The 24,336-nt window shown below is 41.5% G+C and overlaps 1 protein-coding gene across 3 annotated transcripts; it reads left to right on the top strand.

Annotated features, from left to right (window-relative positions):
* The first annotated feature begins 358 nt into the window (after positions 1 to 358).
* MAN1B1 (mannosidase alpha class 1B member 1) lies at positions 359 to 21,854 on the top strand. 3 transcript variants are annotated; one of them, XM_075170146.1, is made up of 13 exons: positions 359 to 610; positions 2,909 to 3,017; positions 3,653 to 3,789; positions 4,853 to 5,013; positions 6,674 to 6,783; positions 8,055 to 8,240; positions 10,409 to 10,557; positions 13,574 to 13,762; positions 14,789 to 14,979; positions 16,413 to 16,533; positions 18,054 to 18,251; positions 18,557 to 18,688; positions 19,568 to 21,854. In XM_075170146.1, exons 1-13 carry the CDS (start codon positions 473 to 475, stop codon positions 19,769 to 19,771), a joined length of 2,025 nt encoding a protein of 674 aa, XP_075026247.1. In that variant the 5' UTR covers positions 359 to 472; the 3' UTR covers positions 19,772 to 21,854. The 3 variants fall into 3 exon arrangements, with proteins under 3 accessions (XP_075026247.1, XP_075026249.1, XP_075026248.1); XM_075170147.1 differs by lacking the exon at positions 10,409 to 10,557 and having other exon boundaries at positions 396 to 610; positions 13,578 to 13,762; XM_075170148.1 differs by lacking the exons at positions 2,909 to 3,017; positions 3,653 to 3,789 and having other exon boundaries at positions 362 to 610.
* Positions 21,855 to 24,336: the final 2,482 nt, after the last annotated feature.

Below are 24,336 nucleotides of genomic sequence, written 5' to 3'. Positions count from 1 at the left end.
CCGTGCCAGGATGACTGCTGGCTTTGCTCGGACTCGGAACAAGCCCACGGGAGCTGCGTCCCGCCGTGGCACCCTCGGCGGGTGTTGCGGGTGGGCGGTGCAGGGCCCCCGCGGCACCAGCGCTGCCTGAGGCGCTGAGGGCCGCGGCTGCCGCCTCCCTCCCGCGGTGAGGAGGACGAGCCCCCACGCCGCGCCCCGCTGTCCGCGCCGAGGGGCGCCGGAGCCCGCCGCCATTTCTCGCCGCCGCGCCGGCCCCGGCTTCCCGCGGCGGGGCCGCTGCGCCCTGCGGCCGCCGTTGCTAGGGCGCGGCGCGGCTGTGGCTAGGGGCGCCATAGAGTCCCCGACGTGCTCTCGGGCTAGAGCGGCACCCGGAAGCGGCCGCTCCGTCCCGCTCTGTGCTGGGGGGCGCTGGTTCATGGCGGCCGGCGCGCGGGGCGGCGGGGGGGTGGGCTGCGGCCCCTGAGGCGCTGCCATGTACTCGGCTGCTGCCGCCGCCGCCGCCTCGCCGCCGCGACGGGACTTCATCTCCGTCACCCTCAGCCCGGAGGAGGCGGTGGGGGCTGGCAGCTACAACAACAGCAAGGCCTGGCGGCGGCGCTCCTGCTGGCGGGTGAGGGCGGGCTCCGGGCCGTGAGGGGACCCGGGCCGCGGGGGGCTCCGGGCCGTGAGGGGAGGACCCGGCCTGGAGCGGGTGGGGAGCTGTATGGTAGTGGCGGGTACTTCCGAGCGGGGTGTAAGGGGGCACCTGGTAATGCGGGAGCACTGCTGGGCTGGGGAGGGACGGCCTGTGGGGAGTGGGCAGCGAGGGGCTTGGGTGCAGCTGGACTGTGTGTTGGGGGTCGTGGCTTGGGACCCCCTGTTCCGAGCTGGGGAGGGGGCCTAAGCTGTGGGCACTTGACGACGGGGATGCCCTGGGCTTTGGGGAGGGGTGGCCCTGGGCTGGGGGCTCTGAGAAGAGCAGTGTTCGGGTGGCAGCTCTCCACCTGGTAGGGGTTTGTGGAGCGCAGGCTGGTTGAGGGTGCTCTAAGTCATGTCTTCATTTTTGGGAACAAAGCTGGGGCGGGGGATACAGTGTGCGTTTGAGAGGAATCCTGCCCTCTGCTAGTGGGCTTTTGGGGGGCAACACTGCGCTCTCTGGGCAGGAGTGGAGGGGGGGTAAGACTTGGTCTTGGTGCCTTTGTCCCCTATTTTAGGGCTTGAAGGGGGAGCCCTGTCTTCTGCCCTAGGAGAGTAAAGGGAACGGCTCTGCTTTCTGGTGGAAGGCTGAGTGTGAGAAGAGAGGTCTCCAGCAGAGCTAGGTGGAAATGACCTTTGTGTCTGCTTGGGAGTAGGGAGGGGACAGACAGCTTTACCGGCTGTGGGAGTGAAAGGGACAAGATAACCCCTGTTGCAGATAGGGGCTGAAGTATAGCCACCTATAGAGGCTTTACAGGTGGTCAGATGAAGCGTATGAAGAACTTGTTTAGGGACACAGTATGGCAGCTTCTCTCTATTAACAGCTAGGGAAATGCAGGAATACGACACAAGATGTTTCACCCTTCCTTTTATCCTTATTTTTTGTCAGCAAAAAAAAGTAAGATAGTGGTGAATGCCCTCATGTATTCTTGTACATCATTCCTCCCCATCCCACAGTCAATGCCTCTTTTCCCATCCTACCCTGAGGAAACACAGGGCTGGTGGGTTTCAAGCATCTTTCTGCAATTGGGAGATGATGACACAGTTGGCGTGGAGGTAGAGACGAAGGTGAAGGAGTGGTATCAGCATCTTGTGGTGTGCATAGGGAAGGGTGTAGAGGATTGCTGTACAGGATTACTGTACTGTCAGCGGTGTGGGAGGAAAACAGGAAATGTGTGCTGTGGGGCTCAATGTGAGCACATTGACAGTTCTTCACTGAAACTTTGCAGCCTTGGTTGTTATTAAGAGGATTGGGACTATGGGAAGTGCTATGGGGTGTGGAGTGGTTTGTAGGAAACTGCAGGTTGTTCCCAAGTGTAGCATTGGCACTGAAGCACCCTCTCTGTACGCCAAAACCAGTAATTAGAAGCAAAATGCTGCTCTGGTGAATTTTGATAGGCCTGTTTGAAAACTAACAAAATGGTAATTTAGCAGTTAATGTTTAACTCAACTGCTCTCTTTATAAATGGAAGAAACTTCTCTCTCAGGCTAATGTAGCATTTGCTGTCTGACTTTTAGTGATTTTGTTGTATATACTTCAGTTTTAAAAACACATTTTTGCCCAGGACTAAACCTTGGCAAACCTCGTTGTTCTGTCAACTTACTTCATTTTCATGTTGCTGCAGGTTGGTGACTGTATTTGTGGTGGCAGGACCTGTTCTGTGTGACAGTTCCACATATGTTTGTCAGAGGCAGGATGCCTGGCTTTTCTTGTCCAATGACTGGTGCTTAGCTTATTTTGAGCCTGCCTTCTTTGCTGCAGTAACATTTAACATTTTTAGTTTTCCTACCACTTTCTTCTGTTTCTTATTTTGCATGTATGTTCTGCAGTACCTCCCCAGCCAGACGGGAGGAAAGAGGCTTTTGGCTTATTTCCCAGTTGACATCTGGGCAGATGAACAGGTCAGCCAGCAAAGGTTGTGATGAAAGTCAGTGCACTGTAGGTGATGCTCTCTGGGTATCTCGGCACTTAGCAGTCTCTGAGGTTCTTGCAGCAAGGGGCTCTGGTGTTTCTCTGAGCCTGCGGTGCCATATGCTAGCATGTTATATTTCTAATTTCTTTATCATCAAAGAAAATAAACAATGGATGTCTGCAGTTGGAAACAGAGGGTAAAATTAAACCTACTCAGTTTTGTGTTTCTTGCTCTGAATGGACAGATAATTTATTTTTGACTGAGTAGGCTCTTAATGTCGTGCTAAATATTCTTCCTCTTACTTATTTTCTCTCCTAAAGAAATGGAAGCAGCTGTCTCGACTACAGCGGAGCGTAATTCTCTTCCTGTTTGCCTTCTTGGCAGTCTGTGGTGTCATTTCATACACAAGCATGGGGGAACCGTGGAAAAGTATGTGTTCTGTATAGCTCAGAATTATCAGAATGTGGTATTATATGTAAGAGATTGTTGTAGTTTTAATTTTATTGACAATGACTGGGTGTATCCACTAAAGCGCAGCTGTGAGATGATTTTATGTGACGTGTTTCAATGACTTGTTTCTGCTTAATCAGAAATATTTTTCATATGCCTTTTCATTGTTTATCTTGACTAGAGCAATGTTTTGTTTTAGTTGATTAAGATTGGGTTTTTTATTATGTTTGTATATAGATATTGGTAACCCAAACCTAAATAGTAGAATGGGATAATCCTCTCTTGGTTTTGATGCCCCATCAGGTTAGAAATTCCAAGCTTTTCTACAATATGAAGGCACATTTAACTTTGATATTATCTTATTGCCTGTATTGAGACACTAAAATAATAGCAATTAAAAAAGCACGTGCCTTTTAGCAGCCTCCTTGTATATTAGGGAGAGTGTTAATAGCAAAAGACACTTTGTATCTAACAATTAGTGTGTATTTGTCAATGTTTTGTGAATGGAAACACTTTTTGGAGGTGCATCTAGTATATGAATGCAGCAACTGTTACAAATTTCTAGCTGGAGCCTAAACTGTTGATTCCTTTGCTGAGCAGTTTTGTGTGTCTAGGTCTAACAAACAAATCATTGGATGATCAGAGAACAGAACCAGAAATTCCTGGATTAAAGCTAGCAAATCCAGCCGTTCTACCAGCACCCCAGAAAGCAGATGCCAACCTTGGAGACTACCCAGAGCTTTCACCACAGGTACTATGAGAAGAAATGAGTTTTATAAACCTACCAAAGTGTTTGTGAAAGCTGCAAATAGTGCTTGGTTCCAACAGTTGTTGAGGAGAAAGGAGTTATAACTGGCAATAAAAATCTGCTCTGGGTGGAATGCTCTCCTCTCAGGAAGGGCTTTGGTATAGTATTTCTTGGCTTTACCTTTTTTGAGTGTTCGGTATGCTATTTCTTAATCACTGATATACCTAGGAGTACCAGGAGTTTAGGTCACAGTGCCCTCTTATTTGAGGCTTCACTTTCCTGCTATGATTAATTTGTTTGAACTTGGAGTGCTCTGGACGTCAGTCTTGCTGTTGTGAGGAGCCTAAATAGAGTCGTGGCTGAATATGAGACGTAGGATACAGTCAGTATCACACTGAATTGGAATAGCTTTTCTGGTAGCTTGAAAAACAGCAGCAAACAGAACAGATGTTAGGTTTTGAAGGGTTACATTTGTGGGGGATGCAACCGGAAAGAAACATGAACTGACTGTGTGGATTAGTGGAGTAGAGGAATACTGGTTACTGTGTTGCTCTTCATGTATTTACCTCATGAATTTTGGGATTTCCAGTTAATGAATACGAAATTTTGTATTAAATCTTTCCCTCATCGTGCGCAAATGTACATTTATTACTGGATAGTAATTCTTGGTATTATCTAACACTGGCATTGTGTAAGCTTTTTTTTTGCATGCTTTTTGCCGATTCTAATAAAAATTTACTGTGCCTAGTAAAATGGAATCAAATATCTTTATAATCCTTTGGCAGTGCCTTGTGTTAAATTCATATCTGGTAGCAGTAGAGGTAGTTTAAAAGTAATTTATCAGTGTGAACTTAAGAACTGGATAATTTTACCAAAAGTTTAAAACAAACAAAAAACCAAGGTCTTTAGCATACCTTCCATTCAGGGCAGAACTTCCATGCTGATACGATATCAAAATAAGATTTATCTGAAGATATGTTTAACACTGGAATGCTGTTGATTTATGGTTTGAAATTTTACCATCTCTGCAACATACCAAGCACATTTTTTTTCTTTATTTTCTCAGAAGCCGCCAAAACCACCTCATGTTCGGCGTGGTCCTTCCAATCTTCAGATCAAGCCACCACGGAGGGATGTGAAGCTGAAGACCCAACAAGATACCAGTAGAATTGTAGAAGAGCCAGTCCAGGCTGATAAAGAAGAGAAAATGGAGAAATCCGTTATCAGGTAGAAATGTTTCCAGCAAGTTACAGTGCTCCCCCCATTGCCCCTGCCGAGATCCATTGGCTGTTAGAGTGAAAATTGTAAGGGCTTTTTGTTGTCTGAGTCTGAGGTTGATTTCTTTCCTTGCATATATTTGTTCTCAGGTCTGGGCTGACAGCTGTTGATATTGATAAGCTGATACATTTAATTTTGATGAATGTGCAGCTTTTCTGTTTTTACTATTTGCATCACAGAACTGCAGAGGATTTGGAGCCGTACAAAGCTGTCTGTATTTCTAATGCACTTAGATACTCTCAATGCTCACGCGAATTCTCAGTGTTTGTAGGTTTCCACCGTGTGTTTTGTAGTAAATATTAACGTACCAGTATCAGTATAATAATACTGTTACAAGTGTCTTTGTCCTGGGCCAGACTTGGAAAATTATGCCAGTGTCAGTGTTGGGTAGGGGTATGATGCCACTAAGCACAGTAAGCCCAAGTTGAACTGGCAGAAGCCGTACACATATGTGTAGTTGTGTGCATGTAACTGTACAAGATGTGCTTATTCCTTTCTTACAAAAGATGAATCATGCAGTTCAAAGACCCCTCATGCAGATATAGTAATATCTTTTACAAAGGGTCTATGCTGCTATGTTTATATTTATACTAAGTTATTCCCTAAGATATTATTGATTGAAATCTTTTGATTTGGGAGTAACTGAAGGGATGTAACTTGTATATAGAAAAGACTAGTGCAAGTTCAGCAGAGGTTCTTAAAATTTGGAACGCTAGGCTTGGCTTTTTTATATGCTTTTCAGCACTGGCTCAGCTAAGCTGATCATAGCATCAGAACTGTGCCTGCATCAGCGTTTTGGCTGTTGGTATTATCTGAAATGTCTCAGAATGAAGTGTTTTATTCCTGTGCTTACACTATAACTCGTAGACTTAAACGGGTGGTAACAGGAAAACCTAGGAGAGCAATGAAAGCATAGTGAAGACTAGTTACAAATTTAAAGAATGAAAGTAAGAAATGAAATGATGGGATTTATGTAAGTCGTAAGGTTTGCTGACTATAAATAATATAAACTTTAAAGGTCCTGTAAGCCTTGATATGAACTTGGCTTGACCTGAATTCCAAATTCCATTCTGAAAGACTTCTTCAGGAGATTCTTAATAAAAACCTGTAAAAACTGATTTATGCATCTGTGGTCGCAGGGAAGGCTTGTGGACCCCTTGGTAGGAAAGCAAGTACTTTAAGTGGCTAGTTCTGGCTTATTCATGATTTTTTGATGATCATCATTTGTGTGATACTATTTAGACTTAGTGGCTCCTATGATCATTTCAGAACTGGTAGATAACAAAATACTTCTAATGCAGCATTCTCAGGTGTTTCAATTCTTTTTAGAAGTTCTTTATTAAATTCCATTGCCAAGATATTTAATGAAATTCCAAGAGCCTGTAAGACACATTTCTTAATCCAGTAAAATTTCTCTGGTGCCAATTACTTTCTTTGAACAGAAAAATTATCTAATGGACAACATAGTTATTTTGATCCTTGATACAAAATCCAGCTCCTGTTTTATTGAAGTATTGTGAGAAAAAGGAAATGCAGAGATAAGTCTCATTCATTTGCATGACTTTCTGTGATCAAATTAAGACTTAATTACAATCCCTTGTATTTGCAGCTGGAGAGGAGCAGTGATAGAACCTGACCAAAGCACTGAACCTCCATCTAGTAAAATAAAGGAACCAGAAAAACCTTCATCTATGGAAGCTGAAGACCAGAAGGAACCAGGTAAATAGTACAGTTAATGATACCTGTATTTCTGTTCACTTTTATGGTTGAAGTTGTGCAATTCCTCCCCACACATATCTAATTTATTTATTTATTTTAATTAAAGGAAACAAAAAGTGTAGAAAAGATTATTTACCTAGAACATCCAAGCCTTTCAGTGTCCTTATGCCACCATGGCAGCCTTCACGCTTATTAGCCTTCAGAATTTGAAAACAAATTTTGGTGACAAAGATTTGAAATATAGCCTCTGGGAGAAGGCAGACATTCCCATCTTTTCTCCAGGAAAGGATAGTCTAAAGAGTGAGGGCTTGAAATGGACAGCTTTGTTTTTCAGCAGTGGTTTTGCTTCTCCCTGAATTAAACTGAACTATTTTTAAGGCTCACCAGAAAGTGGTAGAAGTTGTTTTTGCAGTTGCTGTCCTTGTGGAGTAAAGAACCTGTTGTTCTGCTTTCTGAGTTCACACGAGGAAGTTCTGATACGATAAATGTGGCATATTACAATGTGATGTATTTGGCTTTTGCTAGCTTAATATATATGGGGTTAGTTATGCTGCTTGGTGTTTCCCATTCCAGAAATCTTTGTTTGTTTATAATTATTCAAAATCTCAGCTAATGGACTTGAAATTTTTCACATTGGATGTGTAACATAAAATCAACTTTATGGCAAATTGCGAGGAAAAATTTCAGTAGAACCATGGAAAAAGACATGGCTTTGCCCAAGATGGAAAATGTAAATTTTCTTCCTTTTTTTTGTATTAAATGAAAAGTTCAAGAGAAATAATTTTGTATAACTGATTTTAAATTTAGCAGAAAGCAACGAATAAGACAGGGAAGATGAAGCAAAAATGGTACGTGGTAAATTAGCTGAGGATTGTATTGTTAAGCATATGTATTCAGCAGCTGAATTACAGTTAATTTAAGCAATCTTAATTCTGGTATTTCCTGACTTTCAGGTCTTTGAGCTTTAGTGTTACTCACCTAACAACTGTGCATGTGATTATTTTAATGTTTTATTTGCAGAAGTGACTTTTTTTGTGAGGGAGAGATCTCTGTTTCCGCCTGGCTGAACTGCTGACCAGAAACACTGACTGGTTATTCCGCAGAGGAAAGTCTGTACTGAAAAGAATAATCTGAGGATGGTTTTTCCATTACACTGATCATTTAGTTTGGAAGAAAGTTTATTTTGGGTAGAATGCAGCAAAATGGTGTTTGGTATAGCTGCGTAACTCCCCTGCAGAAGTCTTGAGCAAGGTGCTGTTTTCCTTTTGCAGTGCCCATAAACGAACGTCAGATGGCTGTGATAGAAGCGTTCCGCCATGCATGGAAAGGATACAAGGATTTTGCCTGGGGCCATGATGAGCTGAAGCCTTTGTCCAAGTCCTACAGCGAGTGGTTTGGACTTGGGCTTACTTTAATTGACGCCTTGGATACCATGTGGATTTTAGGCTTAAAAGAAGGTAATTTTTTTCCTCCTCCATTTTTTCCCTCTAAAATAACTCCTTATTTTCTGTTCAGGCAGTACATGTTCAGAGTTCTTTGAGGGGAACGTTTATTACGTGCAGCCAATAAGTTTAGTTTTCCTGTAAGGGTAAATACATATATATATAAACAATATGTATAAAAATAAATATAACCCCCCTCAACTATATTAAAGGACACCATTTTTCCTGGAATAGAATTTTGAGCCAGAAAAAAAAAATTCCATTGTTACATATAACAATGGATATATCTGCTAGAAACTGGGGAATGTATTAATAAGCCTCCTGATTTTTGTTTCTGTACTAAAACCCTAGTGCTAGCTTTGTGCCCTTAGTCACTGTAGGCTTTCTACCCATCAGTCTTAGTAGTTAGCCTGAAAGGTCCTAGGTTGTGTTTTATCACACCTGATACCAATATTTCATATCTGGATTTAAGAAGGTTGTTTTCTGTGAGGAATCAATGGATGGAGAAGTGGAGTGTTCAATACCTCTTTCCTGAACTGCTCTGCTGTCTGTATTTTTTCACAGTTATTCTGGAAGTGACTATGTTAGAAAACTTTCAAACAGATTTTAAAAACTAAGCCAAAAATTCTGCAATTCTGTTGCAAAAAACTTGCTTAATCAGTATTTAAGAGTTGTTTGGGTTTTTTTTTTTTTGTGGTGCAGGGTTTTTTTAGTGGTATTTAAAGATTTCTGGAATTGTATCTATTTAACCTTGGTAGATAACCATCTTTGTAAACTTATCAATCAAGCAATTTTTTGTGTCAAGATAGGAAGAACAGAGCTGCTAGTAAGGGGACAATAAACAGTGAAAGTCTTTCATGGTTCTGTCTTTTCTACCTTTGAAGTTTGAGTAAAATATTAAATCAAACAAAAACTCCGTATCATGTGTGTGCAGCTCTAGGCCTGAGCAGGCTATCTTGAAGTTTCATCAAGCTGACAGTGTGCTGCTTTTTTTTTTTTCCCCCATAAAAAATTAATTGTGAACTGCATAGAGCTTTTAAAATAAATTATTAGTAATTTAGATGTGTTGAAAATGGGTTCTTGGTGAAGGCTTCTTCATATTTTATAGCAGTTCTGCTGATTGCCTTAGAAAGCTCCTGGGGTTTCTTCTGAATAACAAATGCAAGTTCTGTTTGAGGTTGCCAGTCTTTCTTATAAGCTGATGAATGCTAACACTTTTGTGAAAGAGGACCTTACCTTTTCTATTGTACTGCTAGATAGTGCTAACATCTGACAGCAGAGATTTTTCTGTGGTTCTTCTACCCAACATCCAGTATTTACCCAACATCCAAGACATTTTTTCATTAGGACCCAGAGGCATCCTTTTGCTTTGGAGTTAATCTCCTGTGGAATACCTTGTATTTCTGGGAAATCGGTTGTTCTTCTGTGCCTGCTCATAAGCAGGAGTTTCTGGAAGGTGTGAGATAGTTTGAGATAGCTCATGCCTCTAACAATGAAGGCTAAGCTGACTCACACACATCATGGAGTTAGACCCTGTGCAAAAGCAATCATTGAGTGATGCTGCTGATAAGCTAACTGTTGAATCTAAAATGGCTTTTTTAACATTCCTTTTTGAATTAGCAGTGTGATAAACAACCATTTTTGTTTCTGGGGAAAAAATTGCAGACTGTCAGGATTTTATAGGTTAGGTGCTGAAGTAGGAGGCAGGCTCCCCAGGACATTGCTAGACTAAAGGACTTAACATTTTCAGTTAACAGCTATTATCTGCTATCTTGGTAGATAACAGCTTTGGTTTAAAAAGATTTAATTAAAAAGTTCAGAAGGCTCTTGTGGAAGTGTAACTAATTCTCTGACAAGTCAAATGGATGGACTTAAAAGATCTCAATTTCTGGACTATTTTAATAAAGAATTCCTCAATTTCTTCTTTTTCTAGACTTTTAGGAACTTTTTATTTTGCTGGGTATTTCTGTCTTTGTGCATATGTGGTGTATGCTGAATAAGAATTAAGCCAATGGTGGTCAAACTTCTTCCAGCATGTGCTCTTCATTTTAGTTTTCCTAAAATTATGATCTCTGTAGACAGTTATAAGTAACTGTCATGGATATATGGAGTACCAATATCTCTAGTCTAATTGTTGGAACATGCCAGAAGTTCATAACTGAACTCCCTTTTATACTTTGCAGAGTTTGAAGAAGCAAGAAAATGGGTAGTAAACGATTTAGTATTTGATAAAAATGTGGATGTGAACCTCTTTGAGAGCACTATTCGTATCCTGGGGGGCTTGCTGAGCACCTACCATCTCTCCAGAGATAGCCTCTTCCTGGAAAAAGCTGTGAGTGACTAGTCTTACAAATGAAACTGCATTATGTATTCCATATTGGACAAAGTTAAGGGAAGATTCATCAGAAAGTTAAGTGTTGCTGTTTTTTAACAGTTTCATATTTAAAGTGGTGGGAAGGGGATTTAGCATTAATCTTTTAAGCCTGTGTTCTTATATGCCTGTTCTTCTGTTGATGAAGAGCTGACCATAATAAAGTTCATGAAACAAAAGAGGAAATAAATGGTTGGCAAAGAGTAATAGTTGTCTTTTGTCACCCTTTCTGTGTGTCTTAACAGCATCAGCCACCTCTTTAGATTAGCTAGATGCAGTCAATGACTTCAGAATTATGTCATGTTGCATAGAATCATAGAATAGTTTGGGTTGGAAGGGACCTTTTAAAGGTCATCTAGTCCAACTCCCCTGCTGTGGGCAGGGACATCTTCAACTAGATCAGGTTGCTCAGAGCCCCGTCCAACCTGACCTTGAATGTTTCCAGGGATTGGGCATCTACCATCTATCTGAGCAACCTGTTTCAGTGTTTCACCACCCTCATTGTAAAAAATTTCTTCCTTCTGTCTAGTCTAAATCTACCTTCTTTTAGTTTAAAACCATTCCCCCTTGTCCTGTCGCAACGGGCCCTGCTAAAAAGTTTGCCACCATCTTTCTTATAAGCCCCCTTTAAGTACTGATAGATCGCAGTAAGGTCTCCCCAAAGCCTTCTCTTCTCCAGGCTGAACACCTTTCTCAGCCTTTCTTCATAGGAGAGGCGTTCCATCCCCCTGATCATTTTCGTGGCCTCCTCTGGAGCCGCTCCAACAGGTCTATGTCTTTCCTGTGCTGAGGGCTCCAGAGCTGGATGCAGTACTCCAGGTGGGGTCTTACCAGAGCAGAGTAGAGGGGCAGAATCACCTCCCTCGACCTGCTGGCCACGCTTCTTTTGATGCAGCCCAGGATACGGTTGGCCTTCTGGGCTGTGAGCGCACATTGTCGGCTCGTGTCCAGCTTTTCATCCACCAGTACCCCCAAGTCCTTCTTGGCAGGGCTGCTCTCAATCCCTTCATTCCCCAGCCTGCATTGATACTGGGGGTTGCCTTGGCCCAGGTGCAGGACCGTGCACTTGGTCTTGTTGAACCTCATGAGGTTCACACAGGCCCGCTTCTCGAGCTTGTCCAGGTCCCTCTGGATGGCATCCCGTCCCTCAGGCGTGTCAGCTGCACTGCTCAGCTTGGTGTCATCTGCAAACTTGCTGAAGGTGCACTCGATCCCACTGTCTATGTCATTGATGAAGATATTAAATAGTACCAGTCCCAGTACGGACCCCTGTGGGACACCACTTGTCACTGATCTCCATCTGGATATTGAACCATTGACCACTACTCTCTGGATGTGACCATCCAACCAATTCCTCATCCACTGGACAGTCCATCCATCAAATCCATACCTCTCCAGTTTAGAGAGAACGATGTTGTGGGGGACTGTGGGAAAGGCCTTACAGAGGTCCAGATAGATGACATCTGTAGCTCTTCCCATGTCCACTGATGTAGTCACTCCGTCGCAGAAAGCCACTAGGTTGGTCAGGCAGGACTTGCCCTTGGTGAAGCCGTGCTAGCTGTCTCTAATCACCTGCCTGTCCTCCATGTGCCTTAGCATAGCTTCCAGGAGGATCTGTTCCATGATCTTCCCAGGCACAGAGGTGAGACTGAGTGGCCTGTAGTTCCCCGGGTCTTCCTTTTTTCCCTTTTTAAAAATGGGGGTTATATTTCCCCTTTTCTAGTCAGCGGGAACTTCACCGGACTGCCACGACTTCTCAAATATGATAGTGGCTTAGCAACTTCATCCGTCAGTTCCTTCAGGACCCACGGATGGATCTCATCGGGTCCCATGGACTTGTGCACCCTCAGGTTCCTTAGATGGTCTTGAACCTGATCTTCTCCCACAGTGGCTCTTCATTCTCCCAGTCCCTGCCTTTGCCTTCTGCAGCTTGGGCAGTGAGGCTCGAGCTCTTGCTGGTGAAGACTGAGGCAAAAAAGTCATTGAGTACTTCTGCCTTCTCCATCTCCTGGGTAACCAGGTCTCCCATTTCCTTCTGCAGAGGGCCCGCATTTTCCCTAGTCTTCCTTTTATCACCAATGTACCTATAGAAGCTTTTCTTGTTGTCCTTGACGTCCCTCAACAGATTTAATTCTATCGAGGCTTTAGCTTTCCTAACCTGATCCCTGGCTGCTCAGACAATTTCTCTGTATTCCTCCCAGGCTACCTGTCCTTGCTTCTGCCCTCTGTAGGCTTCCTTTTTGTGTTTGACTTTGTCCAGGAGCTCCTTGTTCATCCATGCAGGCCTCCTGGCATTTTTGCTTGACTTCCTCTTTGTTGGGTTGCATCGCTCCTGAGCTTAGAGGAGGTGATCCTTGAATATTAACCAGTATTCTTGGGCCCCTCTTCCCTCCAAGGCTTTACCCCATGGCACTCTACCAAGCAAATCCCTGAAGAGGCCAAAGTCTGCTCTGCTGAAGTTCAGGGCTTGCTGTGTGCCCTACTCAGTGCCCTAGGGATCATGAACTCCATCATTTCATGGTCACTGCAGCCAAGGCTGCCCTTGAGCTTTACACTCCCCAACAGCTCCTCCTTGTTGGTGAGAACAAGGTCCAGCATAGCACCTTTCCTTGTTGACTCCTCTACCACTTGGAGAAGGAAGTTATCATCAATGCATTCCAGGAACCTCTCAGATTGCTTATGCCCTGCCGTGTTGTCCCTCCAGTAGATATCGGGGTGGTTGAAGTCCCCCAAGGGACTGCAGACTCAAATGAGGCATGCAATACTAGGAACAAGGTAGAAACTCTGTAGTCATTATTATGAATAAAACCATGACCCTTTTTAATTCTTGGCTTTCTTGCACCATCTAAAATTAAGCTGCTATTCTTTCTTTTTCTGTCTGCTTGGTGGAAGAAAATCTAAAGGGGTGTGCATGTGTGTATATAATTATTTTTTGTTTTGTTTGTTGTTTTGTCCTGTGCTCTTGGGTTTTCTTTAGAAAGACATTGGGAACAGGCTTATGCCAGCATTCAAGACCCCCTCCAAGATACCATATTCTGATGTCAACATTGGCCGGGGCACTGCACATCCACCTCGTTGGACATCTGACAGCACTGTGGCAGAGGTGACCAGTATTCAGCTGGAGTTTAGGGAGCTCTCTCGTCTCACTGGAGATGACAAATTCCAGGTACGGAAGAATCAGTCGATGTTTTTCTCTTTTTCCACCTCTCTACAGCTCCACCACTGACTTTCCAACAATACACATGGTCTCTGTAGTCTCTAAGTGATGTTAAATGAGTTGTGAAACTGTAGATGAGGGAAGGAAAAGAAACAAAAGTAATTCCGATTATTTTCTTAAATACCAAAAAGTAGTAGTGGAGATGAATACTTATTTCTCTCCCTCAGAAACAGCTTTTGATTTAAAAAACAAACAAACAACAAAAAACCAAACAGCAAAACCAAACCACAGCAAAACCAAACCAAAACCAAACCAAACACCACCCCCACGCAGTTTTTATCATTGACATTTTTGTTTGACACTAGATTGTCAGATTTTGAAAAAATATTAAGCTAAAAAGGGGACTGTGAAACTGTGTCTTGCTTAATGTAGTTAGAATTCTGTGTGCGGTTTCTTGATGCCATAATTTAAATGCAAAGAACAAAACGTTGGTGTTGCCAATCAAGGAACTAAAATGTGACTTACTAGATAAGGGTCTGACAGTATAAGGAACAGTTAGTTGAAATAAAAATAACGCCAGAGAAAATAATATTTTCCACTCTTCTTTTTGTTTGGCGATGTTGTTTTATTGTTTTAAACTGTATCCACAGCTCGAGTTTTGAAGAGTGCAGTTATTTAAAGAAGTTTTAGCTTGATTCATGTAGTTGTTATTTTAGCTGGACTTCTACTTTGCAAATATGAGTAAGTCAGATCATAGTCCCGTGCCATAGTACTGGCTTTCGAGTGGGTTTACTTGAAGGAAAGGAAATAGTTACAATTAATTCAGGGTACTTAAACGTACCCAGAACATCATGTTTTGAGAGTCAGCAAGTTTGAAATCCTGTATTTAATATGTTGCACAAGCTGAACTTGATGCCCGTGGTGCTAATTTGAGGAAGACTAGTTAAAGATTTCTTATTGGCCTGAAATTACTAGCCACAGTTTTTGTGCATAATTTATACCTGTAATTTATGTTTGCTATTTTCTTTCTTTTAGAAAGCTGTAGATGAGGTGATGAAGCATGTTCACACCCTCTCAGGGAAAAATGATGGACTAGTGCCTATGTTCATAAACACCAATAGCGGGCAGTTCACTCACTTGGGTGTCTATACTCTGGGAGCCAGAGCTGACAGCTACTATGAGTATTTGCTCAAGCAATGGATTCAGGGTGGGAAAAAAGAAAACGAGTAAGTTCCTTCCATTTCTCATATCGGTGTGAGGATTATTTGAGCTATAAAACTTTCTATTGTAGTTTGCTGCTTAAAGAAAAATAATATATGTGCCCAACAGTTGACTGAAAATATCACTGTTTTTAAAAGCAAGCTAAGCAAGCAAGAGGGACCTGTGGTAACTTGATGTAAAAACAGCATGAGAATTATGCTTAGTCTCAAAATTACTCCTTTTCTTCCTCAGCACATCAGATGTGAGGAGTGTTACAGAGAGGAGAAGAGAATTAAGTCTTTGCAGTAGATATGGAGCATAATCAGACACTTCTGAAATACTGATGATACTTTATTTCACCAGCAATGTCTGTGTTTTCTCTGGGTTTGTTAGGGAAAGGTGAATCCTACAAGATGGTTGAGGTGGGAGATTTAATGCATAAGGAATAACTTTTCTTAGAAAGAAGAGGAGACTGAAGTTTGATGTTTGTGTAAACTTTGCTTTAGGTCTCTTATGTTTCTCTTATCTGCACTGGATAAGTGGAAGAGAATGTTTGCAAGGAGCAGAGGAATTAGAGATGTTGGAAAAGAAGGTTTCCTCCAAAACAAGACAAAAAATCCAAGCAGTTGTTGTCTGCTTATAAGCTAATTATGTTGGACTTGTTCATGTTGAGGGGTTTAACGCATACAGAGCGACAATGTGCCTCTCTGAGGCATTTCTATATATCAGAGCAGGTGTATCTCTACAAGGAAAGTTTGCACCACTGCTTTTTCCAAGCCATAGCTCACTGTAAACAGAGAACTGTCGTCTTTGAGACCACGAACAATGGCATTTTGTGAGCCTCAAAATGGAATTATTCAACAGGGTTTTTTCCACATAAAAGTACTTTGAAACAAGGGAAATTCCAATTAAATACTGTGAAACAATGTTTTACAATGAGAGCGGTGAAACATTGGAAAAGATTGCTAAAGTTATTGAATCTCCATCTTTGGATGGAGATACTACTACATCTTTGGATGGAGATACTAAAAAATTGCTCAGATAAGCCCTCAGGCAACCTGATCTAATTGAATCTGCTTCAGAGCAGAGGGTTGAAATAGAGACCTCCAAGAGGTCCTTACCATCCTAGATTTTCTGTGATTTCAATTACTGTACTTCTAAGGATTCCTGAAACAAAATCTGGTTACTTAAATTCAGGTTACTTTTCAAGTAAACCCAATATTGCTACATGGTAGTGATAACTAATTAATATCCAGTTGATGGTGACTGAGGTTTTTTGGTTAAATATTGTTCTTTAGACTGAAATAACGGTCTCCGAAAGGATTGTGCTGAACATCAGCTATGATTAAATGTGTTCTGACTGCTAGTATGTGAGCCAACTGGGAATGATTGGACACGATGATCTTAGAGGTCTTTTCCAACCTTAATGATTCTATGATTCTATGATTTTAATTCACAGACTGTTGGAAGACTATATGAGAGCCATAGAAGGAGTGAAAAAGCATCTTCTTCAGAGATCACAACCCAAGAAGCTTACTTTTGTAGGAGAGCTTGCTCATGGCCATTTCAGTGCCAAGATGGTAAGAAGTACAACTGCATTTAAAAAAAAAAAGACGAAAGAAAACAGAAAAACCACCACCAGAAGAAAAATAAAATCAACATATGGGCAGGCAAATGCAAAGTTTCTCTGCTGTCTTTCCCCCTTCCTCCTCCAAAGAAAAAAATCCAAACCACCACCACCACCAACAACAACAAAAAAGCCAAGACTGTATTTATATAGCCAGTGTGATGGTAATACTGAGAAACTAGTTTGTAGATACTAGTCACCTGTGCAAACCAGGAGCCTTCCCTTTGAGTTACTCTAGTAAATCTATTTATGTTCTTGTAAGACTGAGCATTTTGGTGCTGGAGTAAAATTTTCTTTCTCTTTTTTTCTGTTTTGGTCATAAAATTCCAGTGTCTGAAACTGTTGAGGCAGTGCCTATTTTATGTATTATTTATTTTCCATAATTCAAAAGTATATGTGGATATTTGCCCACCTGGCTTTTCAGATTTACCTTCCAAAGAAGCAGGTGATCTAATATTGTGTTACTGGGTCAGAAAAAAAACCTGATCATTTTGGAGGGTTCTGTCCATTCATGACATTTGTTTCTTTTCCTACATGTAGGGTTATTGAGTTAAACAGTATGCCGTTTGCTGTAGGGAAAACTGATTGATCTTAACTCCCTGCTCTTAATTTGTGCATCCATACTTTTTAAAATGCATTTTAAGATCTTTCAGTTAAAGATCTCATGCAAGTGCAGGTATTGTGTGTGTGTGTGGCCTTTTTTTAAGATGAGTGGTGTATTACTAATGTATGTGTAGCCTTACGCATACTTTTTCAATACCTGAAGTGAGCTTTAGTGAATCCTTTGACTTGTTTGGTTTCTTGATGTAGTGCTTCTGAGATGTTCAGTTCTGTTTTTTAGCATGTGCTTCTTGCATCTGAATTTCCCAAAGGCTCTCCAAACCTTTGTGAGCGAGACCGGAGTCTGGGTTTTGGGTAGAGGGGCTCCCCCATCCCAAGATATGACAGAATTGAATTCAAAGTTTTGTTTTCTGTGGCTGACTCCCATCGCTCTTCCATTTTAAGTTTAAAATTAAATTCAGATGATCAGTTTGACCCTTATGTTGTCCCTTTAGGTGTCTCTATTGAGCAACCTTTAGGTGATTCTGCCCACCCCCCCTTCATGAGTTGGTATGAAATGTATACTTCTGGTAAACCAAAAGACACTCTCCTTCCCCTTGCTCTGACCTGAGACCTTTTTTTCAGAAACTTGACATAAAAACACACAGTCTTGTACATTTTCCAAATTAGTGATGTCTCTGTAATAATGCTGCGTGCCTCATGCTACATTACATCAGATTGTTAAAAAGTTACCCTCAAGTTCTTGGTACCTGAAATGTGTTTTGAAGAAGAGAAAGAAGGAACAAAACAACAACAACAAAAAAAGACACACACATAGGGACACAGAGAGGCGTGCGCACACACACATGCACACACACAAATACCTGTTTGTTGTGTAATTTTTTCCCCAGTAAGGGTTGTCTTGTCTTGCAGGATCACTTGGTTTGCTTTTTGCCTGGTACTTTGGCACTGGGAGCTCACAATGGATTGCCTGCTGATCATATGAAATTGGCTGAAGCCCTTATAGAAACCTGTTACCAGATGTATGCTCAAGTAGAGACAGGCCTGAGTCCGGAGATCGTACACTTCAATCTTCATGCACAAAAGGGCCACAAAGATGTGGAAATCAAGGTGAACAGATAGCTGGCCTGAACTGTAATTCCATGATTCTTCTGTATCTCTGTTCTGCTGTTGAAATTCCCAGCCAGATATTGGTGATGTGCTCTGTTGTGGAGCAGCTTGTTCTTTTGCTGCCTCGCTTTCTAGATGTACCCTAGCCTTTGTTTTTAATTAGCCCTGTATTGTATTTAGAAGCTGGGTTATGCATAATAAACTCTTTGAAGTAGATGGAGATGGGAATCACTATTTTTCTTCTTGCATGTGTCCTTGAGGAAATTCTCTGTCTGAATTATTCTTGCTTTTTTTTCCTCTTGCAGCCTGCAGACAGGCACAACTTACTGCGACCAGAAACTGTGGAAAGCCTTTTTTATATGTACAGATTCAGTGGTGATAAGAAATACCAAGACTGGGGCTGGGAAATCTTGCAGAACTTCAATAAATACACACGGGTAAGGTCAGCTTGTAATGACCTTGTTCTGTCAGGACTGTATTCACTCACTTGCTGTCTAAGAAACTTTGGAAACCTACTATCTTTCAAGAGTCGTAAAATACCTGTGGGGAAATTTGTAAGAACACACAGAAAAAATCAGTTCATGCAGTGCCTTACAGTTTGAGATACACTACTTAATACATTCAGGGAAAGAACTTGTATTACATTGATTAAAAAGTAAAATGCAGAAGCTGTATGCAGACTACCAAAGTGTCTCTACGTCTTCTTGGAAGCTGTTGGAATCTCTACTGCGATCTTTTTTAGTATTCAGAAGCTGAGAAGGACCTGGCTGGATTGAAAGAACCCTTTGGTTGAAGTTGCCAAAAACAAATTGCCACAAAATGGCATTAATGCTTTAATAGAGGGTTTTTGTATTCATTCTGACTACAGTGCTTATGGAGATATCACTCTGATATGCTGTAGAAGTGTGGCCTAGATGCCAGTGGTCATTAAATATCCATGGTCTGTTCTTAAGAGAATAGGTATGGTACTTTGACCAACTCGAATGTAGAAATTGCACTAGTTACTTTCTGTACATTTGTCCAGAAGCTTCAAGGGGATGTTCTTTGTGATACCTCTTTAAATTAAGCATAAATGGGCATTTTGCTTAATTTTATCCTCATGGTTTCTTTTAAAATGCAACGAGATTTTTTTCATAACTGAAGTTTATATGTCAATGAAAAACAAGTATGAAATGAAAAATACGCTGATCTAAGCTAACACGCCAAGTTTCGTAGCACTTATTTTCTCCAAGTGCATCTGGATGTTAAGAAGTGAAATTAATTTCTTTTAGATTATCGAAATCTAAAAAATTTCTGCTTTTTTTCTTTTGGCACAGGTTCCGACAGGTGGTTATACTTCCATTAACAACGTCCAGAATCCCAGTAATCCAGAGCCACGAGACAAGATGGAGAGCTTCTTCCTTGGGGAAACACTCAAATACATGTTTCTGCTGTTTTCAGATGACATAGACTTAATCAACCTTGACAAATACGTATTTAACACAGAAGCTCATCCACTCCCTATCTGGGTGCCAGCATAGACTGGATGTCAGTAGACCTTCCAATGGTCGCATTTTTATCTTCAAGTCACTTTACTTTTCAGGGTTTGAGGAGAGATGCTATATTGCACCTTTTTTGGCTTAAAACAAACAAACAAAACCTTTGGGAAAGCATCTCTGGTTTGGAGAAGTCATGTCAGTCTTAAATCTAATCCCTTGTTCTGGGATGGACAAGCTGTGCCATGCTAAGCTGGTTTTCCTGGTATTGATGATGAGGTTCAGAGAATAATTGTAGCATGGACCATGACATTCATGGGGCTCTGGTGAACCAGAAGTCGCTTATGTCAGTCTTACTAAATGCTCATTAAATATCGGGAATGCAGCAAGTTGTCTTACAGCAGGGGATTGTCCCTGAAGAAAAGGAATAAGCCTACAGGTTTCTGGTTTATTCTGGATTCACTGAAACACTCAGTTACAGCACCATTCCTTCATAAGAACGTATAGTGTTTCAGGTGGTAAGTGGAATAAACAAAGAACTGTAACGTTGTCCCAGGTAGAAGCAAAGCTGTCAGTATTGCTACTGATACTCTGATCTCATTCCAAACTACCGAGCTATGCTGCATCACGTTAGAAGAAGGAAGTGGCAGCAAAGCATCTGTTGTACAGTGTCTTAGTTTTATAGAGCACTTTGAACAATCTGTTCAAGCTGTGGCTGAAATGAATGATGGAAGAGAATTTGCTGCTGGTTTGGCTCAAAGTGGTATATAATTTTGTAGAGGTATTGCAGTTTTTTAACTTATCTGCAGGAATGCAGGAGATAATGTGAAACGCAAGTGAAACTACACATGCATTTTATGTATTATTTGCATCAGTTAGACTCAGGTATTCTGACTGAAAGCTGCTTTCTGAGGTTGGGCACTGGGAAAGCTTGTGAGCACATTAGGTATAATTCTAAGTCAGCCTCCTTCCGTCCCTTCCTGTCCAGATATTGCATTGTATGGTGTTTGTTGACTCAAAACAAGCTTACAACTGAACAGCGAAGTTCATGTTATTCGTCATATTTTGGACTGTGGAGAAATTTTCAATTTTTTTTTTCCTTAGGAGTATCTTGGGTAGAAGTATTTTCATCAGTAGTATTAAAAGCAGTCAGTCTAAATGTATTACAACAATTCCTGGTCCCAATAGAATTAGTGAAATCTGTTGAGTTGCTTGAAGACAAAGCAGACCCATTTTTTTTTAAGAATCTTATGGGAGCCCTGGGATCTTTCATTTTTATATGTGCAAATAGATTTTAAACCATGAATTTGGAAATCAGCTTTCTATAGTGCTTTTCCGTTTGGTTTTGTAGCTACTTGGACAGTCCTGTATTCACAGATAAGTTTCAGAAATGTGCTTGTTCATATTTCTTAAAGAGGTTGTTCTCAACAGAATGTCCTTTCTCCTCACATTAATGGGAGCGGCGGGAAGTATGCAGGTGCGTGGTAGTGACAGTGAGGTACACCCTCCTCTAAATCTAGGGCTGCTAAATGGAACTAATTAAATCTGACTGTAATGGTTAATTTTCCAGTGGCTGAGGGGGGTATGTGTATTTTATAGTATTTGTAACCTTGCATTTGTAAAGTAAGATGCATCTTTATTTGGTTTATGCTGATCAGTTCTGTTTGCTGGAGTCAGAAGTTACCCTTGGGACCACTATTTAAGTCTTTTAAAGAATATTTATCATTCCATGTACTAATGATGGCTTATGGAAATGGAGAAATTTTACAAATTGTATAAATGCACCTGTTTCTGTCATCAAAGGGACCATGGGATTTGCAAGACATGACAAGTTTGTGCAGAATGTTACTGTTCCTCCAGTTCACATGCCACCAGTAACTCTGGAAATTAGTTTCTCGCTTATGTGTGCAGTGGAATCCAGTAGCTGTAGCCTTTGTCTGCGCAACTGATTTGCTCCTAAGAATTTTGTTTTCTTTGACATAGCAGCGTAGAAAGAAAATGCTGTTGAAATGCGGGAGGAAACACCTTCAGTGTTTTTGTTTGTGGTTCTGAGGAGCTGAGCTTTGGCTAAAAGCTGAAGGCTTAAAACTGGAGATTAAAAAAAAAAGAAAAGGGGCAAAAAAAAAAAGATAAATTCAGTGACATTACCCAGGCCCTACTGACTTGTGTTGCTTTGGCATTGTGCCTTCGATTGAAGCTAGTATTGAACCCTTAATTAATGACCTTGCTATGGATTGTAAAACTTCCAGATAGCGTTTCACCTATACAGCACCCTACTGAGGAAACAAAGAGATTTCTTAGAAAGGGGAATACATATACATGCTCATCAAAAAACTGTTATTGAAGTCTTATACTAGTCTTAATGTAATCGACTCTACAAATGGGATTGTGGGAGTCTGTGTTACAATTTTTTTTGCCTTATGATTGGCTTGAGAGTAATAATCAATTTTATAATGAGTTAAAAGAAGGAGAGAAGAAGAAATCGTCACTTTCCCAAGTGTCGATTGGGAAACACACTTCCTGTCTTTTAGCTGAGCCTGTTGGTCCAACTGATTTCTTTTCTACCTAATTCTTCCTGGGAAACTGAATCTCTTTGCAAAGTGTGGCTTCACTGTCCTCACCCTTTAAATCTGAAGTTAAGATTGTTCAGCGCTCTCTACCTTTGAGAACAAATGCTTGTTTCAGACTCCTATATCACATGTGAAATGGCAAAAACCTAAACAATCTGATAAAAGCTCATCTGCTTCATCTTATTCTTTTGCAAAGGTCACTTTAATTGCTTATTTATTTTTACTTTCTTAACATAATATGTTGTGTCAGATTAATCTCTGAGCTTCACAGCCCATCTCAATTCCACTATGTGCTCCCCCAGCGCAACAGAAGCTTTGCACGTCTTGACAAGTTTTCTTTCGAGTGCTCTGTGGTTCTCTGAACCAAAGCCTTAACTGCAGGGTCTGTAATCCATTTTGGTGTTTCAGTGTACCGGTACGCTTCATGCTTAAGTCAAATGTTGCGGAAAGGCCATCTCTTCAGGCAGTGATTCTGCCCTTTTGCACAAAGAGCTGCCTTGGTTTCTTTCCAAGAGCTTGAGTGCCTTGCCTAATTAAAATAAAACAAAAAAAGCCCCAGCCCCTCCCAGCTATACTGTTTGCTTACGCTTTCACTGAGAAACAGAAATGGGTATGGGCACAGCCACAGAGTGCTGCACAGCTGTAGGACTTGGAAGTCTCACACACTGGGCTTTAAGCCACAGCTCAGAAAAAAATACATAATTGTTTGCTCAAAGAAAATTCAATACATGGATGGTGCCACAGTTAGCGTCTAATCTCTGAACTTTTTGAGAACTGAAGTCTCACTACAGGTCTTAGAAACTGGCAGTTTTGCAAGGTCCATGGTATTGGCTGACAGGGGCCCCTCCACATTTCACATGGCTTTCCGTTAACAAGATTTTCAACATTACGTGCCAAGCTCACAGCTACATTTACTCCTCCAAACACTAGGCAAAGAATCTCCTTTGTTTCCTATTCTATACCCGTGTGACATTGCAGTGATGAGGGATGCAGACAGGATAGGTTTTTGCAACTAACATGTTGACACAGTTTTGTGAATTTCTCCTGCCCTTTAAGACTACTTTCCTTCAGCTGTGTACTCCTAGAAATAACTCTACAGGCAATTCAGCTCCTGATTTCCAATGCCACACTCAGTATATTTAACAAGACCAGTAAAACTGACATGTCAGGGTAGCTCCATGATGCTGTCTGGCAACCTTGTTGCTTCAACAGAAGGGTTAAGAGTTTCCTGACTTCAGGTTCGGGAAGAATGGCTTGGGATTTTTTGTCTCTGAAGTATTGCTAGAACTTAATGTCAAAGTCTGGAGGCCTCAGCTTCCACTAAAAACCAATCCTGAGTGCTTCAGAAATGGATGACTTGTGCTTGCCAGGAAAATCTGCTGATTTGCACGATCAGTTTTCAAGCTCTGACTTAAAGGCATGTGACCAGAGAGAGACTTCTTGCTGTTTTGTGCAATGTTCCCATCTTGGTCATACTCTTCATGCTGGTACGTGATGATAGAATAGAAAGCCTTTTCTCAACAACCCCACTGGTACAGGTCTTAAACCAGCATGGGCGCTCCACCCATGGACAGTGCTCTGGGTCACTTACTCTCCGCTTGCACTCCATTTTCCTTTTGTGTTCCCTGAAGTTCAGCCGCAAGGCAGCATTCCTGTGATGAGTGGTGACTGTTGCTGTTGGGCTCTTCCCTTCAGCTCAGAGAGCACCACAACCAGGGTTTTCCGCTTCGATCCCATTCTTCCTTGCCCAAGGCTTCAAAACCTTATGGACGTTCGTGGCACTGGCTTCAGACTTCTGCCACAGTTTCTGAAGACTGTTTTTGTAATTATTTTTAGCGCTGACTATCTATCATCTGCATGGAAGTCCATGTATATCTTGTTTTTCCCTTTGCCATAGCATCTGAAAGCCTTTAGTTCATCCATTTGTGTCCCTCACACTATGTGGAGTCCTTTGGGGCAAGTACTATCTGGAAGAGGAAAATAAGAGATCAGTATAGTCCATTATAAGAGGATTAAAGAACTCTTATCCTCTGGAAGGTT

Source organism: Calonectris borealis, chromosome 21 (genome assembly GCF_964195595.1).
Source record: "Calonectris borealis chromosome 21, bCalBor7.hap1.2, whole genome shotgun sequence".
NCBI lineage: Eukaryota > Metazoa > Chordata > Aves > Procellariiformes > Procellariidae > Calonectris > Calonectris borealis.
Note: the sequence above shows the minus strand (reverse complement) of the source record. Positions and strands in the feature narration are given on the sequence as shown.

Excerpts from the sequence above, each read along its gene's own strand:
- MAN1B1 (XM_075170146.1), top strand. The coding sequence starts at position 473 with ATGTACTCGGCTGCTGCCGCCGCCGCCGCCTCGCCGCCGCGACGGGAC. Across the intron at positions 3,790-4,852 it reads ACCCAGAGCTTTCACCACAG|AAGCCGCCAAAACCACCTCA; the intron begins GTACTATGAGAA and ends TTATTTTCTCAG. Across the intron at positions 14,980-16,412 it reads GGTGGGAAAAAAGAAAACGA|ACTGTTGGAAGACTATATGA; the intron begins GTAAGTTCCTTC and ends TTTAATTCACAG.